At 36.4% G+C, this 20,902-nt stretch overlaps 1 protein-coding gene across 23 annotated transcripts; it reads left to right on the top strand.

Moving 5' to 3' along the window:
• On the top strand, positions 1-14,498 carry LOC107842946 (cytochrome c-type biogenesis protein CcmE homolog, mitochondrial). Of its 23 annotated transcripts, none has more exons than XM_047396126.1 (5): positions 199-341; positions 1,532-1,619; positions 2,363-3,638; positions 3,783-3,913; positions 10,929-12,508. In XM_047396126.1, the coding sequence occupies exon 5, from the start codon at positions 11,286-11,288 to the stop codon at positions 12,129-12,131; it is 846 nt and encodes a 281-aa protein (XP_047252082.1). In that variant the 5' UTR covers positions 199-341; positions 1,532-1,619; positions 2,363-3,638; positions 3,783-3,913; positions 10,929-11,285; the 3' UTR covers positions 12,132-12,508. The 23 variants fall into 23 exon arrangements, 20 of the variants coding, with proteins under 20 accessions (XP_016542493.1, XP_016542497.1, XP_016542494.1 ...); XR_007044473.1 differs by lacking the exons at positions 2,363-3,638; positions 3,783-3,913 and adding exons at positions 13,685-13,741; positions 13,980-14,498 and having other exon boundaries at positions 215-341; positions 1,556-1,619; positions 10,929-12,154; XM_047396132.1 differs by having other exon boundaries at positions 217-341; positions 1,556-1,619.
• Positions 14,499-20,902: the final 6,404 nt, after the last annotated feature.

Raw genomic sequence — 20,902 nt, 5'->3', positions numbered from 1 at the left:
CACGTTTATACAATATATGGTGATACAACTTTTTCAAATATCCGTCCCCTAAATACAACTCCTTCGGTCGCACAACTATTACCCACCTAATACACCTCTTATGGCTGATGAAATAACTATAGACCCGTTTTGAATATACACTCTAAATCATAATTTATGAAATTTTCTCTTTTGTATAAATTAGTCCATTACCCATAATGTGGTATAGGCCCATCAGTACCAAGCCCATATAACAAAACTAAAGACTAAAGAAATCAAACACAAAAGTTAGGGCAAATTCCCCTGGAGCAAGAAAAACGTACAATTGAATAGCGATTCCCTTCGTCTACGGCACCATTAAGGTTAGTATACTGCCCTTCTCTTCTTTTCTTTTCTTTCTTGTTACTTTTCAATTTTAGAAAAAAAAAATAGGAGAGGCTATATTTTTTTGGTTACTTTTCAATTTTAGAAAAACATTTAGGAGTTTTTTTTTTTTTTTTTTAATTTTCAATTTTAGAAAAAAAATTTAAAAACTAAATCCATAGATTCCTGCCACTCCCACCAACAGGTAAAAAAAAAAAACAGGAGATACATATATTTTTTTGGGGTGGGAGGGTGGGTAGGTTGGGTGGGTGGAGGGGGGGTAAATGGAAAAAAATTCGTCAACCAAATGAGCATAATTACAGAGACTAGATGTCTTGGATTTAAGGAGTAGATCAAGCAATAGAACTGTAATAATAATTTAGCTATTCAAGGATTTCTATCAAGTATGGTTGTTACCCGTTTTATTATATTGTGTTGTAAGCTTAGATACAATGTTTGTTTTGATTGTTACTTAAATTATATTGTATTGTACGTTAAATCCATCGTTAGGTAATGATGAAAATTTTCATTATGTGTAACCGGTATCATACCGTTAAATCCATCACTAGGTAATGACGAAAATTTCCATTTTCTGCAACAACTGATTTGGTGTGATCACGTCGTTAGCTTTTTGATCCTCTCATTTTGTCTTTACTTATTATTTAATAATCCTATTTTATCCTTTACTAGTTTACCTTACCTTTTTATAATAGGTCTACCCCACACCCAACCTTTTTGTAGGTTTATTCTTCAAATTCTTGATGTGAGACATTATAATGACGGAAAATGATACAATCTGACCAGACATTGTACAACATAGTATAATATATTATGAAACAATGTGTGACAACCATCCAACCAGAGTGTTGAGAATATCCTGGTAGGGTACTCAAAAGTGATTCTCTAGGTGCATGTTTTTGTCCAGATATATATAGTTCCAACATAATTTCCTTCAAAATGCTGGTACTCTCCCCCCTTTTCTCTTGAAATCTACAAAGGTTTCTTTCCATCCAGAGGTAATCAACAGTAGAAAAATATTAGAAACCCAGAATGGTTTTCTTAGGTGATCTAATATGTGCACAAGTAATATGAATAATGCATATGGTTGAATTACTTGGTTTTATTAAATGGAATTATTTTATCCTTATTCTGAGTTCATGCTAGCATTCACTCGCTAACCCGTCTTCAGGCGTTGTATCCCCACGCGATGCAGGAACCGGCCGTTCTACTCCTCCTGCATAGTGATTGACTCCGGGATTGGCATTCGGACTGAAGTGGTGAGCTTCCATATTTTCGGAAGGCTCCATTTCATGTTATAGATATTTTCATACACTTTGGTTTATATATGGATATTGGTTTTGACTACGGTTGGGGGCATGTCCCAATCGGATATTTTTACTCTTTTTGGTTAGAGGTGTTGTGGTACTGCTATGGGTTGGTATGTGTGGGATCGGTATGGGTGTCAGCCTTAGTATTGGCATTGGTATTGGGGCTGACATCATTGGACTAAATTTCTCACCGTTCGATTCTATTTTATTTTGGGATTATATATATGTGTGTGTGTGTTTTGGAACTCATTTGGTTTGGTATTTGGTTGGTTTGGTTTGGTGGATGGGGTGACTTGGTCGGGTTGGTCTAGGAATAGACTTATCCCAAAGTCATTACCTGTCCTTACACGCTATCTTGTTATATGTTTGAAATTCAGCTCATCAAGGTATGCGTGAGGTGTTTGGGTTGGGTGATAGGGGTGGTCCCCGGTCCTGGTTGGACTTGGGATGCCCATTACGACAAGGCCATGGTTTGGGTCGTGTCAAGTTGGTATCAGAGCTTTAGATTCATAGTCAATTGGGAGTCCACAAAACCGTGTTGAGTAGAATCTCTTTTAGGGGTGTGTAGCACACCACATTCATAAGAGAGGCTACAAGGCATTTAGGAATGTTTCACTTTCGTGGTAATCTATTTTCAAGCTTGAAGTCTAAGTCCTGGAATCCTCTCTAATTCTTGTTTGTTCGTCTTTTAGATCATGCCTTGTAGATCTGGAACACAAGGAAATTCTTTCGTCCCATGTGGGGATGATGTTGATGGAGTACGCCATACATCTGGAGTTCATCTTCGTTCCAGGGGTCCTATTCTTGATTGTGCTGGAGTTCCTCCGATGTCATCTAGTCCTCCTCAGGGAAACATGATGAACGCGAAATTTCATCAATCTATCCATGTTATTACTCAGATGGTTGCTGCTCAAGTTGAGCTGGGTGCGTCTGGTGCTTTATCTGCTGAGGTCACAAGGGTTGTTCAATTTATGAAGATGGTTCTCCTACATTTACTGGTGTGAAAGTAGAGGAGGATCCACAGGGCTTATTAGAAGAAATGGAAAAGATATTTCGGGTGATGCAGGCTATCAGTGTGGAGGGGGTAAACTTAACATCTTATCAGCTCAAAGATGTTGCATACCAGTGGTATGAGGAGTGGTACAGGGATAGAGATGGGGTGGAAGAGTCAGCTTTGTGGGAGACATTTTCTAAGACCTTCTTGGATCGTTTCTTTCCTCAAGAGTTGAGGGAAGCAAAGATGGAAGAGTTTGTGAATCTCAAGCAGGGGAGAATATCTGTAAAGGAGTACGCCTTGAAATTTCATCAACTGTCAAGGTATGCTCCGGGGTTAGTGTCGGATATGTGGGCAAGAATGAGGAAGTTCGGTTTTGGGTTGTCCCGAGATTTAATTTTGTAAAGCAAGACTACCTTGCTGATTAAAGATATGGACATTTCTAGGTTGACTATTCATATGCAGCAAGTGGAAGAAGAAAAGAGGTAACAGATGGAGTTTGGAGACAGGTAGGGTAAAAGAGCAGGTTTTCTGATTAAGGAGGTGCTCAGTCGCAGGGTGATCGGGACGGTGGCAAATAGCCGAAAAAGAAGTGGAGGAGTTATGGTTCCTTCTCTACTGCTAGTGCTCCTTACCCGAAGTAGTCGGGTGACGGGTGTCAACAAGGTGGTGACAATTTTCGAGCACAGGGTGCTTAATCGCAGGCAAGCAGGGGTCAGTTAGTTTCTTTGTGCCTTCCTCGTCGGTTCTATGGTCTTCCTCACCGAGGTTATTGTGACGAAGGGAGAGTAAATGTTGTAAATGTGGCCAATCAGGCCATCTGCTCAGAAATTGTCCGGTTAATAAGGTGGCTAGGGGAGCAGACAAAGTTCCTGTGGCTTCACTTTCTGCTCCTGGTTCTAGTGTTGGCCGGAATAGGTTGCATGCTTTGGCGTCCCGACAGGAATCCGAGGCATCAATTGATGTCGTTACTGGTATGTTACAGCTCTTTTCTCGTGACGTATATTGTTTGCTTGATCCAGGGTCCACTTTCTCTTATGTGACTCTTTATGTGGCTGTATCTTTTGGTTTTGATCCTGAAGTGATTTCACATCCTTTTTTTGTTTCTACCCCGGCAGGAGACTCGGTTGTTGCTAAGAGAGTCTATAGGGGGGGTGGCATCTGTTGGTGGCAAGCAAATCTGTTGGTGGCAAGCAAACCTTGGTAGATCTGTTTGAATTGGGCATGGTGGATTTTGATATAATTCTAGGTATGGATTGGTTACACTCTTGTTACGCGTCCTTAGACTGCTGGACCCGTAAGGTTATCTTTATGTTTCCTGGTGAGCCAGTTATAGAATGGGAGAGTGATTCTCTAGCTCCTGGGGGAGGTTTATTTCATATCTTAGAGCTCGAAGATTAATCTCTGAGGGGTGTCTTTATCACTTGGTCCGGGTTAAAGATTCTAACGCGGAACGTCCTTCCTTACAGTCAGTTTCGGTGGTTAATGAGTTTCCTGATGTCTTTCTGGATGATCTTCCTGGTGTTCCTCCGGATAGGGAAATAGATTTTGGTATTGATTTGATTCTGGACACTCATCCAATTTCCATTCCCCCGTATAAAATGGCTTCGGCCGAGTTGCAGGAACTTAAGGAGCAACTTAAGGGTCTCTTGGATAAGGGTTTTATTCGTCCTAGTGTGCACCGATGTTGTTCGTGCGCAAGAAGGATGGTTCCCTTCGGAGGTGCATTGACTATAGGCAGTTGAATAAGGCAACGTGTAGTGTGATTCCCTCTCCAATCCAATCTACCTCTCTCCAAAGGAGGTTTGTGCATCCACCCTTGAAAAATCCCACCAAGTGTTGAAAGTTTGACACTCCGTCGAGCATGCCGCGGCATAGCCTCACCCGAGTTCGCCCTTTGTTTTTCAAGTGTCGTGTGCGTGTTCCATCCCAAACGATTAAGTATGCTATTAAGTGGCCCTCCGTGCAAAATAACGATGTTGCAATTAGAGATTTTCCGTAATGTCGAGTGCGGCTCAAGAGCCCAACGACGTGCTGAGGCCAACGTCGGTGCATGGCAGCATGACACAAAGGTTTTCGTGACCGTCAAGTGCAATCCTAGCGACAAGTTCAATTACTCGGGTGCCGATGTCCAGTGAAATCAGTAGCGCACACGGCCGACGTCGGCAAGGGCAAAGGTGCTCTTAGTCAGTATCCATTAACCTAATCCACAGTTTAATATTCAACTACCTTTCTCTTTTTCGTTTTTGGTGTGATTTTAAATTTATTAGATTACTATAAAGATTGAGCTTTTATTGTTAAGAGTGCTAGAAACACAATGCAGATAGAAAAGTCCGAAGAATATATATCTGATACTAACACATGAACCCAAGAAACGTAAAATTAGCAAATTAGTAGTATTTCTTGCTGGCTCTCCACCTCGTAACTGCATCAAATCTTCTGGCAACTAAAGAGATATATTGCCAAAAAAGGACCTTGTTCAATGATTTGATTATAAGTCAAACAGAAAAACATTAGGAACTCCTCTGTTACTCAGGACCCTTTTATAATAAAATATCAATAGAAGTGGGCGTACGCCCATATACCAGTAACTGTTTAAATCACCATTAACGAATTGAAACAACATTTGGTCGTTCTCTCCCCCCCCCCCCCCCCCCCCCCTAAAAAAAAAGACCTTAATCAACATGGCACGTCAGATGCACATTGAAAGACAACAACTCAACGGGGATTCTAGAAAGAAGAATCTCGGAGAGGAATGCCTGTAAAATCCATTATTGACCATTGTTAATTCGAAAGTGAGTTCCATAAATAGTAACCTAAATTTAGAAAATTTCTTCAAATATAACTTATATTTTATTTAGCAACATAATAATATCACTCAGATATAACTCTTTTTTTCAAAAAATATTGAACACCTCAAAAGCTTTCTTTTCTCTTAGTTGGCATAACATGCCATTAAAACCGCTTTTTAAAAATACGAAAACTATTCAACTCATCAAACTCAATTAAAATATAATTATATTCGTAGTTCCTAGTTTAGGATGCATGGGTGCCAAGTTCCTTGGTGCGCAAGGTGGCCATTGTGCCCCATGGTGCATATGGCGCGTCGATGCACCGGTGCGCATGGTGCATTGGATCCATTGGTTTATGGTGCCTTGGTGCACCGATGCCTGTGGTTCCATTGTGCACCGGTGTCGTGGATCCTTGGTGCACTGGTGCCACGGTGGCGTGGGGCGTCGGTGCCTTGGGGGCGGTGGTGCCCAGATACTCAACTCGTCAAAGACACCATCATGTAGGTGATTATAGGAATTCTAAAATTGGGAAAGAAGGATCCAATTATACTTTTGTTCAACTTTCAACAACTCAACGCCCTCTTCTTCATTAATCTTCTCCAACTCCTCTTGTAACTCTTGCAGTTTTTCAACGCATTGTACCAAATGATTTCCATCATCAATAATGTTGTTTTCATCTTCCTCTACTAATTTCTTTATTCCTTTGCTTCTTCATTTGCTTGTCCTTCCTCATCTTTTTCAACAATTCATCACTCCAAAGATTAGTTCTTTGCAAAGTGAATGCAGTTTCAATCAAATTAATTGTGTTTGAAAGTATAGTGATTCTCTATTCATTTGCTTAACTCATTAAAATGAAACTTATTATGCCACTTAAGATGATAAAACATTTTAAGTAAAAGCACGACTATTCCTCTTGAGATTATATGATCTACCTCCTAAATGTTCTTACTCCTTCAGATAGTATAATCAATCGGAGTAGCTAACCCAACCCATTGACCGAACAAATAATGATTAAGTAGCATGGTTGAACCAAGGTGTTTCCCTAAATGTATAATGTAGTAAAGCTCTAAAACAACTTAATCCTTCAAATAAGATCTATCTAGCGTTGTAAAAAAAAAAAATTAGCCATGCCGCTAAGACTATTAATTTTCAAATAGCTTATGAATTGGTCCCCACTCTATGGAACGGAGAATCGCATAATGTCTTATGACGTTGCTCTTTGATTATTAAAATAATTAAAGGTTTACCTTCTTGTTCAAATCGGCACGTGCATCCGCAATCAGTTCCATCTTTAAATCCCAAATCTTTTTCAATGCTTCATGTTCAAAAGCATACTCGTGAAAAAATATTGAATTACTTAATTATCTCTAACATAAGATGCAATTATTTAAATTATTAAATAGAAGATATTCGTACCTTGTTAAGAACCTTAAGAACAAGTGTCATGAATTTTTTCTGGATTTTCAAGAGCAGTACAAATTAAAGAAGAGTTGTCTTGTTATAACTTTCCATGATCCACACCATGGCTTTGACAACTGAATGTATGTCTCCATCCATGGTTTTTTTATGTCCAATTCCTAATCAAATAATGATGTCAAGACCCTTCTTTTTGGTTCCATTCTTTTCCTTGCGATATCCCTCTTCATACCATTTCACCAATAGATTTCCTGCAAATTACGGTATATCTTAGTGGCTCCGGGATGAATAGAATATCGCACACCATTTGCTTCTGCAAGTATTTGTTGTCTCAACCCATCAACACACGGCACACACAGCCTGCCTTAACATCGTAACACACCATCTCCCCCTTGGGAGAAAACCTCTACTTTCTGATCTCTAATTGATTCCCTTAACTTAACCAAACTGGAATCCCTATCTTGCTTCTTCATGAATATGACTTTGTCCGGCAAAAGAATGGAACCAAAAAGAAGTGTCTTGACATCATCATTTGATTGGGAATTGGACATAAAAACGATGGCTGGAGACATACATTCAGTTGTCAAGCCATGGTGTGGATCATGGAAAGTTATAACAAGACAACTCTTCTTCATGACACTTGTTCTCAGGGTTCTTAACAAGGTAAGAATGTCTTCTCTTTAATAATTTAAATAATTGCATCTTATGTTAGAGATAATTAAGTAATTCAATATTTCTTCAGGAGTATGCTTCTGAACATGAAGCATTGAAAAAGATTTGGGATTTGAAGATGGAATTGATTACGAATGCACGTGCCGATTTGAACAAGAAGGTAAATCTTTAATTATCTTAATAATTAAAGAGCAACGTCATGAGACATTATGCGATTCTCCGTTCCATAGAATAGGGACCAATTCATAAGCTATTTGAAAATTAATAATCTTAGTGGCATGGCTAAGTTTTTTTTTTCAACGCTAGATAGACCTTATTTGAAGGATTAAGTTGTTTTAGAGCTTTGCTACATTATACATTTAGGAAACACCTTGGTTCAACCATGCTATTTAATCATTATTTGTTCGGTCAATGGGCTGGGTTAGCTACTTCGATTGATTATAATATTTGAAGGAGTAAGAACCTTTTTTTGATGTAGATCATATAATCTCAAGAGGAATAGTCATGCTTTTACTTAAAATGTTTTATTATCTTAAGTGGCATGAATAAGTTTCATTTTAATGAGTTAAGTAAATGAATAGAGAATCATTATACTTTCAAACACAATTAATTTGATTGAAACTGCATTCACTTTGCAGAGAACTAATCTTTGGAGGGATGAATTATTGAAAAAGATGGGGAAGGACAAACAAATGAAGAAGCAAAGGAAAATACAGAAATTAGTAGAGGTAGATGAAAACAACATTATTGATGATGGAAATCATTTGGTACAATGCGTTGAAAAATTGTAAGAGTTGGAGACGATTAATGAAGAAGAGAGTGTTGAGTTGTTGAACAAAAGTATAATTGGATCCTTCTTTCCCAGTTTTAGAATTCCTACAGTGGCCTACTATGATGGTGTCTTTGACGAGTTGAGTATCCAGGCACCCACGCCACCGGTGCACCATGTAAACCATGCATCGATGTGCCAGATTCACAATGGCCACCTTGCGCACCAAGGAACTTGGCACTCATGCATCCTAAACTAGGAACCATGAATATAATTATATTTAATTAAGTGAGTTGAATAGTTTTAGTATTTAAAAAAAAAAGAGGTTTCAATGGCATATTATGTCAATTAAGAGAAAAGAAAGCTCTTGAGGTGTTTTAGTATTTTTTGACAAAAAGAGTTATATCTGAGTGATATTATGTTGCTAAATAAAATATAAGTTATATTTGAAGAAATTTCCTAAATTTAGGTTATTATTTATGGAACTCACTTTTTAATTAGTAATGGATTTTACAGCCATTTCTCTCCCAGATTCTTCTTTCTAGAATCCCGTTGAGTTGTTGCCTTTCAATGTGCATCTGACGTGCCATGTTGATTAAGGTCTATTTTTTTGGGGTGGTGTTAGAGAACGACCAAATGTTGTTTCAATTTGCTAATGGTGATTTAAACAGTGTCTGGGCGTATGCCCACTTCTATTGATATTTTATTATAAACGGGTCCGGAGTAACAGAGGAGCTCCTCGTGTCTTTCTGTTTGACTTATAAATCATTGAACAAGGTCCTTTTGTGGTAATATATCTCTTTAGTTGCCAGAAGATTTCATGCAGTTATGAGGTGGAGAACCAGCAAGAAATACTACTAATTTGCTAATTTTACGTTTCTTGAGTTCATGTGTTAGTATAAAGTTCTAGTAAGATATATATTCTCCGGACTTTTCTATCTGCATTGTGTTTCTAGCACTCTTAACAATAAAAGCTCAATCTTTACAGTAACTTAATAGATTTAAAAGCGCCCCAAAAATGAAAAAGAGAAAGGTAGTTGAAAATTAAACTTTGGATTGGGTTAATGGATACTAACTAAGAGCCGCCTTTGCCCTTGCCGACGTCGGCCGTGTGCGCTGTCGATTTTATCGGACGTCGGCGCTCGGGTAATTAGACTTGTTGCTAGGATTGCACTTGACGGTCACGAAAACCTTTGATTGCGACATTTCGCCATGCATCGACGTTGGCCTTGGCACGTCGCTGGGCTCTTGAGCCGCACTCGACGTTGTGGAAAACTTCTAATTGCGACGTCGTTATTTTGCACTAAAGGCCACTTATAGCATACTTAATCGTTTGGGATGGAACACGCACGCGACACTTGAAAAACAAGCGGCAAACTTGGGTGAGGCTATGCCGCGGCATGCTCGACGGAGTGGCGAATTTTCAACACTTTAGTGAGACTTTTCAAGGGCGGATGCACAAACCTCCTTTGGAGAGAGGTAGATTGGATTGGCGAGGGAATCATACTGCACGTTACCTTATTCAACTGCCTATAGTCAATGCACATTCCTTGGACTTAACACTGTCCAGTGTATGACTCATCCCAAATCAAGTCATATCCACAGCATACGATCCGTACCCTTGGCCTGTACCCCTAGCAGAATGGACTCAAAGAAAGGTTTAGACATTATCCGCCATACGAGTCCCTGGTACGACTCGTACCCTGGCTTACGGCTCATGGTGAGCCACTCGTACTCAGACCCAACTTAAGTAACCAAGTCCCAGATTAAATGAAGGAAAAACCCAAACCAAACGATTTGTATCCAACCATACGACTCGTACCACTTAAGTTGTACCCATTTCAGAAACTAATCCAAACCCACCAACCAACACTGATCAACATACGACAAGACCATACCACTCGTACCCCAACATACGACTCGTACCCATGAGTCATATTGGGTTCAGTCAGGAAATTTTCTAAGGGCCAAAACCCAGGGTGTTTCTCTTTCCCTCACCAGGTTAATGGTCTTCTTGGGTAAAAAGAGAACCTGTGTTCGATACATCTGCATTTCAAATAATACACTTATGATTAACTTCATCCTGCCACTGTATGATAAAAAATCTGGATGTACAGTATCTCGCCTTGCAACTATCCTTTCTACAAGTGGAATGCACAAGCTAATAGGTTGTTTTCTTAGAGGATAGAGGTACTACTAAATATTTGAAAGGCCATAGTACCCAAAGGGAACTGTAGCTCACTTGACATTTGGTCTCTGAATTCCTTTGATACTCAGGCCACATAGAAAAAACTTCTATTCATATTGGCTTTTAAACCAGATACATTGGAAAAATGGTCAAAGCAGGCCCACATGAGTTATATTGAGATTTTGTCAGCAGTACAATACATGTGAATCAATTCCATCTTTGTGCACATGGGGTGATACTTCTAGAGAAATTATTAAAACCTTTACCTAGTAAATAGATAAAACTAGAACAATATTGTAAAGTTAGAATAATTGAGGTTGCAAATAATTTCTTATGCGCGAAAATTTCAAGAGTATGTGTGGTTTTTACAAGGGCAATTTTTTTTCCTACTCTTACCTATCTAATTATCTTTTGTCATGTATTGCAGCTGTGCATGATAGTGGCTTGGATCAGCTTGTACTGATTGAAATTCCCAGGAATTGGATTAGCAACTCTCCGTATTATTTCTTAGCCGATTCAACTTACATACACCAATAACAAATAAATTTTACACTTAATTTTAAGGCTTATATACACCAATAATTAAGTATTACCGACCTACAATACCACAGTTTGATATACAGGTACTGGACCAAACTTTTGAAGTTTGGTATTTGGTATCTACTTGCAATTACCAATTACAAAACTATCGAAACTGAACTTTAGAAATACCAAACACCCACCCTAACACTAGTTCCCTCCTTATTATCTCCATCCACAAGCTGACAAATTCCCCAAAATCTCAATGGCTTCGAAACTTTCTTCTCGTTTTACTTCTCGTCTAGCTTCCCGTTTCCTTCATTCTGCTGCCACCAGTGCCACAGCCACTACCACCACCTCTCTCCCCAAATCTCACCCTTTGATTTCACTTCTCCACCACCAATCACAGCCCTTAGTATTTCCCCATTTCAATACCAACCAAACTGTTTTCACCCTCCGATCCTTCTCCACACTCTCCCGGCCTGCCCGATCCCATCGTTCAGCCCGCCCCGATATCGCAGCCAGAGCCCGGCAACTCCAAACCCGCCGTCTGTGGACCTATGCCATCACATTCAGCTGCATAGCAGGATTCATAGTAATAGTCCTTAATCAATTCCAAGACCAACTTGTATTCTATGTAACCCCTACAGATGCCCTATCACAGCATGCTGAAAACCCTACGAAATCCAAATTTCGACTTGGTGGATTAGTACTAGAAAATAGTGTAACACCAATACCCAATTCCCCAGAAATGGAATTTGTGATAACTGATTTGATTACTGATATTTTGGTTAAGTATGACGGGTCGTTACCGGATCTTTTTCGGGAAGGGCATTCCGTTGTGGTTGAAGGGTTTATAAAGCCATTTACCGAGGAGATGAAGAAGAAAGAGAATGAAATCTTGAGCGAGAAAAAGTTACAGGTAACTGTGAAGGCGAGAAGTGGGAATTGTTATTTTGCAGCTACTGAAGTGTTGGCTAAACACGACGAGAAGTATATGCCTCCTGAAGTTGCAGCTGCACTTGAGAAGAATAAGCAGTTGCTCAGTCAGATGGAAGGAAAGGAGGAAGAGGGTGATGATGCAGCAGCTCCTGCTACTGCGAGGGTGTAAGGCTCAGCCATATATAGAGTATGGTATGAATTTTTTTTCGAAATGATGGAATTTTGGTAAATTTCAATTATGGTTATTGTTTTAGATTAAATTGAATGAAGGGATATATAGTTGGTTTACTGAGGTTATACAATGAATTTTTTTTGTCAAAGATTTTATGTCCCATACTAGCCCTGAGGAATGGGGTTCCAATTTTTGTCAAAGATTTTATGTCCCGTACTAGCCCTGTGGAATGGGGTTCCAGTTTAGAAATTTTGTAGTATTAGTGAATAAATGATACTAATTATTTATCATGACATTGGATGCTTGTAATTCTTTGTACACACTCATTATAGAGGTCATTGATGAAAGAAATTAAGAATAATCACTTCCGAGTTTCTTGTCCATGTTTCTGTAATTTTGTGCAGCTTTATCATTACTTTGAACGTCACTATTGGCGCCGCCATTTCTCGTTTGTTGTGTGTGTTGATTCCCAGAATGTTTAGTTTTTGTTATTTTCTTACATGGTCTACTTGCTATTGGTGACAACGACCATTCAAGCAATCTCTTTCACGAAAATAACACTAGAAGCATTGTGGTGGTTGGTATTTTATATGATCATGTTATATGAACAGCAATGACTATTTGCAAATTTCATTTGGCATAGTTTGAATTGGTATGAGGTTTTAAGAAGAAATGAAAACTTTTGAAGCTTGAGATCTAAACATGGCATAGCTTGAAACCTGTGGCTTTAAGCCTCGCATAACATTTGGTGGTTTTAAAGCTAATTGTTTCTAAATTTAGAAGGCTATCGTTCTTTTGAAATAGACTAAAAAGGAAAGTTTGTCGCATAAACTTGAACGGAGGGAGTGTAATTAATAGACTCATTTAAGAAAGCCATACTGTATATAAACTATGTGATAGTTATTGATATCATGAATACATAATTAAGTTGGATTTTTTCTGTCAACATGAACTTTTAGATCCTCATGCTAAGTTCGACAAGTCATGTTGCTATCATTGGTTTGAGTTCGTTGAAAGTTGTATACTTAATAGTTAAAGTGGATTCTGTTAGAATTTCTTGCATTAATAATCATTTGCCATATCTGGCATGAGAATCAGTGTTTTGACAGCAACTGGCTCAACCTTTAGTGTTCATAGACACATTTTCTCTGCTCTAGTGTGCAATGTTTTCATCTTTTTAGGTGTCATCTTTTTAGGTGTGTGTTTAAAGTGATACACCCTTTGTACACCCATGTCCCTACCTCTCAGACTGGTGTATTTGCAACTTTTATATTTAGTCGTAGTTTTGAATAGCAAAGAGTAATCCGGAAGAAGATGAGGACTTAAATCAAACGGATAGAGTTCCTTAATATCGGTCTTCCATCAAATTGTGGATAAAGGAAAAAGGAAGCCGATACTTCCGTTTATAGTCCTCACGTGAAGAAGAGCCATGACAGAGAGATAGATAGGAACCTAACTTTTCTAAACTCATGTACCACTTGAATTGTTGAACTACTGAATCCTTGTGAGCTACATATCTTTTGACATGCTCCGCGTGGCATTTTTTGTAGGAAGTCCGTGAAACTTGAACAGAATCATAATACATATGGTACATTTGCAGAAAGCTGGTAATGACATACTAAAATTGTTATAGCTTCATACTCTGCATACAATCTAGCTAGTGTGATGAGCTTCTTGTAGGAAAAACTGATTGCTATGCGTTTTGATGGTTTATATTGCTACTTTTTGTTCGAAAAAAGGGTAAACAAATGTCCTGTTACCCTGCTATATTGTAATTTGGTTAGAGAGTTGTCTATCCACATGAATTTGTTGATGCTAATATTCAACCCTTCCTCAAGCTCCCAGGGCTTAGTTCAAGCGGCAATGGTCGACTGTTGAAGGACCCCTTGTGGCTTGTTCACCGTTTGAGTCTTGCACCATGTAAACTGAGCCTGCTATTTTATAAATGGACAAGGGTAGACGGGCGCATTATCCCCGAGTTTCAAAAACTGCAGCAGGTCCAAAGGATTGGTCCCAGATAAATTTTTTGGTCATCAAATGCATTCCAGCACATTTTTTAACCTTTATTTTCATGAAAATTTGATTTTGATGGGTAGAGGAAACTGGAATGGTATCAACTGAAAGATCCAAAAGCTCCAAGACAAATTCCAAAAGCTATTGCCACATGGTCTGCAATCACAGCCAATCTCTATATGTTGTCTCATCTACTAACTTCTTTTCCCTTTGTCTCCAGTTTTGGTTTGCATGCTTGGGGTTGAGGAGCATGCAAACTTCTTATTTGTTTTGGTATGACATGAAAGTTGTGATTGACATTTTCTCACACCAAACTTCTTCTATTTTCCAAGACTTAAAACTTTTTCTGTTTGAGTATAATCTTATTTGTTTTGGTTTCCATCCGGTGTCCGGTGCCCACATTGGAGCCCGACTAATCCGAATTCGCGCCGGGTAGGGCCCATTCGGGGGTAGCGCTCTCTACTAAGGATTTTTTTCATAACCTAGGCTTGAACCCAAGACATCTGGTTAAGGGAAGAGCAGCCCCATCCACTGCATCATATCCTTTGGTGGTGAGTATAATCTAATTAAATCCTCCTTTAGAGCTGGATATGGATTAATCATAGGATCCATTTTGTGTCAATTCGAGCTCTAGGTATCGGAAAAATTCTTGTTAAGGAGCGCTTCATCCTTAAATGTTTACGATGCTTGGATCCAGACTAGTGAGAATCCAATTGTGGATTCTGAACGCCTGGTGGGTAACAAAAGAAGAGTATAGAGGTCGCATCAAACATAAATTTGTTCGTTTAGAAATTAATACCAAAATAAGTGCAAAAAACTTAAAATACATGATGAGGTATTGTAAGTGATAGAGTGACATTGTTTCCACGAACCACTGAGAATCGGTCTTGGTTGCTTCGATCAATTTAAATATGTGACGGATATTGTAAGTTATAGAGTGACCTTGCTGTCATGGTCCAATAAGATTTTGTCCGTGGTTGCTCCAATTAGTAATTACCAAAAGAAAGTAAGATATTCTGGTACAAATGTTTAAAGGTTCTTTGTTGGAAAGTAATCTTATTCAACTGTAATAGTGTAAAACTAAGGCACCAACATACCCGATATAAACCCAAGAAGAGGGGTCCCAGAGGGGTAGAGTATACATAGAACTTACGTTCGTATCTTGGAGGTAGAGAGTCTATTTGCGATGGACCCTCGTTTCAAAGGAAAAATAGTTCAAAACAGTACAGAAAAAAGAACTAATAGGAGTACAAGCAATTGTATAGTATACTAAAAGGTTAGATTGTATTAACACAATTTTCTCCATGTTATAATGAAATACTAGAAGATGATGAATATTTCTTTTCTACATAATGTTAGTAAAGATATATATTATCCTCAAGAAAACATTTCTTGTTTTTTATCTCCCAAATTCTGGACATTACACCACATACTCCACTACTGAAAAGGTCCTATTGTTGCTGCAGATATACTTTTTCCAATTCAGAAGTTCATACATATTTATTCTTAGAGAAATTTCAAAAAACTTTTGGAAGAGAATGAACATTAATAATAAACCACAGAATGAAGGGTCCAACTGATTATGTTCACTTTTTTTTCTTTGAGAATGGCCAATATAATATGAATGTAGACATTGTTTTACTAGTTGATTCGATTGTTCCTATTTGGCTTATGATGTTCTTTATATCAGATTTTTTTGTATCAGTGCTGTAGTTTTTTGTCCATAGATGTCTGCGGTATTTTGTATTTCGATTTATTGTGTTATTTTCTTATAATTATGTTTTTTTAAAGAATGTTTAGACATACTTTCTATAGTATTTTGCCATGCCTCTTCACTCCTTTTATTTCTTTTTTTTGCCCTGCTTTGAAATGTTTTTCCTTGAACCGAGGGTCTATCAAAAACAAACTCTCTATCTCCCAAAGGTAGGGGTAAGGTGTAAGTATTATGTAGTATATCAAATTTTTAGGAACATCGGTCAGGTATTTCATATAGGTTGTGACGGAACCATAATTTGTCACAGAGGAAGTTTAAAATACAAAGAAGTTAATATACGAAAAAAGCTAAGGAAATTCAACATCTACTATATAAATATAAAAAATAATTTTATCCTTGAATATATCGTGTAAGTTTCCTGTGGAAGAAAATTTGGATGAGCCCCTGCTCAGATATGGGTGCGGATTTAGTGATCGAATTTATCACAAAAAAATTAAAATTCAACGTTACAAATCGATATATAGGTACAGCTGTAAAGGTGGTGGGATATGACTAATAAATCTATACGAAGACAATTTATATATGAAACTGTTTTAAATTGTAGAAAAAAAAAACTTCATACAATTAACTCGATATGGATTAATTGTTGTGTTGTAAGCCACATAAATTCTGACTGTTTGGAGTTCAATTATAGATAATTTTGAATTTTGCATAATTACCGAAAATCTCAATTTTGGATCTGTTTAGCTTTCGATACATTCAATGAAGATACTTTTTTTCTTTTGTAAAGATACATAACTAGCTCTCGATATATTTTTTTCGATTTTGGATCTGTCGAGATACATAATTAGTTTTCGATACATCCAACGAAGATACTACATAATTAGTTGAGAGTTTTGTAATCACCTCGTAAGGGTGAGAACTTGTAAAAATATTTTATGTTATTTTTCCTTAATTGTTCATGGCATACTAGTTATTACACCGCTTCATTATAGGGTGCTAAGAATACAACTTACATTTTTCAAGAATCCGATATGAGTATGGCTCTATTTTTAGTGGATCCAAAACATGGATGCTAGTGAGTAGAATCTAGCTTTCCTGCTAGCTAGTTACTCAGAACTTCCAAATTAAAGATATAAAATATATATATATATATATATATATATATATATCGAGAATAATTATGCACACTTATGGTTAGCAAAAACATGGAAGAAAGGAGAAAGAAATGTATCCTTTTGCGTACAATTTTTTAGAATTCATGTAAATTTAGCAGAAAATAGGATATAATGAAAGAAAAAGATCTACATAGGCGATATTAAAGTGATTGAGATTGGACGTTTACTTTAAGTCTAATGCTCGATCTGTAAGAGTCTTGTTGCTTTGTCATAGGCTTAATGTTGTCAGAAAATGCAGAGAAAATTACGCGAAAATGCTCATTTAAAAAATATCACACCCAATTATATTGAGAAAAAACATTTCCAAAATGCCCAAAAGATATGTATTTTTTTGGTATATATAATTTACATGATGTATATCTTCAGTATGATTCAACTTTTCTTACTATTGTATATTATCTTTATGCAAAATGTGAATTGCATACTACGAAGGTATACAATGTACATAACTGTTGCAGTACGAGAATTTTGTAAAATAGATTTAAGCGAGTAGATATTTCATTCCCTCGGGATAATCATGAAAACCCCTCATTTTCTTGTAATATTAAAATTGATACGAGATTAAATGAAGTGATATGGATTGTGATAATTTAAATAGTCAATCTCAATGCATATTTGAAATTAAAACATAGTTATTATTGTTGACGGTTATTATTCCCTAAAATATTTATATTTATGGGAAAACTACTTAAATAATCAAGCATTCTTACCATATCTGCTTATTCTCTCGTTACCTTAAATTAATTACATAACATTACACTTCTTAACAACTCCCCATAGATACATGTGGATACATGTCGTAAACATCCAGATATATGTGACTTAGCCATAACCCCCGTACGCATGTATCAGAGATATATGAATCTACTGCGATTGAATCATGTATTCAGATGCCTTAAACATGTTTCTGACTTCTTTTTAGTAGCATAATAATATATAATATTGAAAACTAGTGGTTCAGGGAGTAATTAGCTCATATGCTAGTAGATTTTCTATTTTCTATCCAATATTTATTGACATTTTGTTTGGTTCTCAATCATATACATGTTATTCCTAGACCTTTTGGGAAATTAAGGGAATCCAAGCTTTCCTAAAGTATTGATTTGTCAATATCAAAATAGTGTATAATAGGAACACATCACATGTAATGAAAATTTGTTTGTGCATGCAAGTTCATCTGAGCTTCTTTCAATAGGTTAATGAAGACATCTCATAGACATTTGATCAATACCTTTCAATCTTTTGTTTCTCATACTTTTCTTGTTCTGTTTTTTTTTTTTTTTAAATTAGGTTGGATTTTCTAATAATTCTGTCGATGTGAGCTTGATTACAGTATCGACCCAAGTTACAATCAAGGTCTAGTCAATCTATAACAATTATTCCTCATCAGTCATCAACAGAGAGTACACCGGGATAGGGGTGGAGCTTCAAGGGTGGTTATCCAACTCTTTAATCGAAAAATTATACTGTATATACAACATCGGAATTATTTTTCTGTAGAATTGTCTATTTGTTTATATAGTGGATACTGAATCTCGTTGTATTTGCTTCTTTTTATTTTGAAGATGTTGTCTCCTTCACAATGTCGTGATGTGCACACAAAGTGATAATGAGCTTAAATGAAGTTACAAGAGCCAAAGAATTCTATAATAACATAAACATACAACTTAACTTATCGTATTTACACAACCCTTATAAAGTAGTTACAAAAATTTCAACCAATTATTTATCTTCGTTGAATGTATCGGGAGCTATTATGTATCTCGACAAATCCAAAATTGAAAAATGTATGAAAAATTAATTATGTAGCTTTACAAAGAAAAAAATGTATCTTCATTAAATGTATCGGAAGCTAATTATGTATCTGGACGTACCCAAAATTGGAATTTCAGTAATTATGCAAAATGACGAAATTTTCTATAATTAATAAGCTTCAAATTGTCGGGATTTATGTTGTTTGCCCTCATTTAAATTTATTGAGATTGACGCTTAATGGTAATTATTGTTGTAATTGGTTTCGTAACCATTCAAACTCCAAATTTAAAATCTTGATTAGGATAGTATTTGTTGGTGGTGCTTCCATAGGAAATGATGATACCCAGAGGTGATTGCCTAGGTCAAAAAATAAAGATTGTCATGTACAAATTACTGGCTTGTCATCTTATTAAGGCCTTCGAACCACTGGAAAATATGTCAAACATAATCATAAATTAAAATAAATTTAGCTGAAACTATACCAACAATCAGTGGCGGAGCCAGAATTTCATTAAGAGGGTTTAAATCGAAATAATTAAGCACACGAACTAGTCAATGGGGTTCAACATCAACTATATATACATAAAAAATAATTTTATCCATGTATAAATAGTAAAAAATTTCGCCGAAGGAGGTTCGGATGAACCCCTTAGCCATAAGGCGACTCTGCCCCAGCCAACAATACAAATTTATATAATTTACTTGAAATTGAGGCGTGATAATTATTGTTAGAAAGCACATAATACTAAAATTTTAACAGATATGTTGAATCTATCGAAAATGTTATAATAAAGTTGGTTAAGCTAATGTTTGTTGGTCATGGTCTCATAGGAAATGATGATGCCCAAAGGTGATTGTTTAGTCTAGGTCATATATAATAGACTTTGTAATGATGACCATCTTAAAATGTGCATATCTCAATAGGCTTGCAAGACAACCAATCTTACCTATTACGAGTCTCTCAGATAGTCAAGTCAAGTTAATGGAGACTTGAGCATGATATAATGAAACATCTTTGGATTATGTATGTCATTATCAAGTGGTACCCTACCTCCCGGTGGCGGAGTGAAGATTTTCGTTAATGAAGTTTATAATATAAAGAAATAAATAAATGAATTAGCTGAAGAGGACTCGACGACTATATATATACATAAACAATAATTTTAATCATATATAAATAATATAATTTTCTGCCAAATTCGAACCCCTACAACTATGTACTTTATGGAGTAGGTTTTATGCAATTGAAAAGTAAGTAATTTTTAAAAAGAGTTAATACATAAAAATAACCCTAAACTTGACACCAAATTATAACTTTGACCTTAAACTTTGATAGTGCACAAATAGGACCTTTAACTATTCAAAACCTGAACAAATATGACCTCCGATTTTGCAACCTCACGCGTGAGTCTCACTCGTGCCTACGTGGAAAGGTAATCCAATCACACGGTGTCACGTCGTTAAAAGGGCTAACTTGGAGAGAGGTCATATTTTTGCAATTTTGAATAGTTAAAGGTTATATTTGTGCACTGTCAAAGTTTTATTTTTTGTGTTAAAACGACGTCTTTTTTTTTTTTTTTAATTATTATTATTATTATTTTTATTTATTTCTATAGTAGCAACATCTAACTTTTTCTAAATTTTTAAAAATTATTATTTCTATTATTATTATTATTATTATTATTATTATTATTATTATTATTATTATTATTATTATTTTATTTCTATAGCAGCAACACCTAGCTTTTTTTTAATTAAAAAAAAAACAGCCACTAGCAGGGATCGAACCTGCACAGAAGGCTGAAGGAAGCGCCCAAGAAGAGCAAATAACACCATTAGGCTATCTCAGTGTCTTATTTCATGTGGTTCAACATTAATATACGTACATAAATATACATTTTCTATCTTATATATATACAACGTAATTTTTTTATCGAGGGGATTCGGGTGAACCCCATGGCAACCACATAGGTCCGCCCATCGCTAATTTAATAACGTTAATTTAATAACATTTTAATTACGTTAATTTTATAACGTTAATTTAATATACTACTACTACAATCCTTAATAACATTAATTTAATAATGTTTTATTAAAACTATAATTTT

The sequence above is a fragment of the Capsicum annuum genome, chromosome 9 (genome assembly GCF_002878395.1).
Source record: "Capsicum annuum cultivar UCD-10X-F1 chromosome 9, UCD10Xv1.1, whole genome shotgun sequence".
NCBI classification, from domain to species: Eukaryota; Viridiplantae; Streptophyta; class Magnoliopsida; order Solanales; family Solanaceae; genus Capsicum; species Capsicum annuum.
Note: the sequence above shows the minus strand (reverse complement) of the source record. Positions and strands in the feature narration are given on the sequence as shown.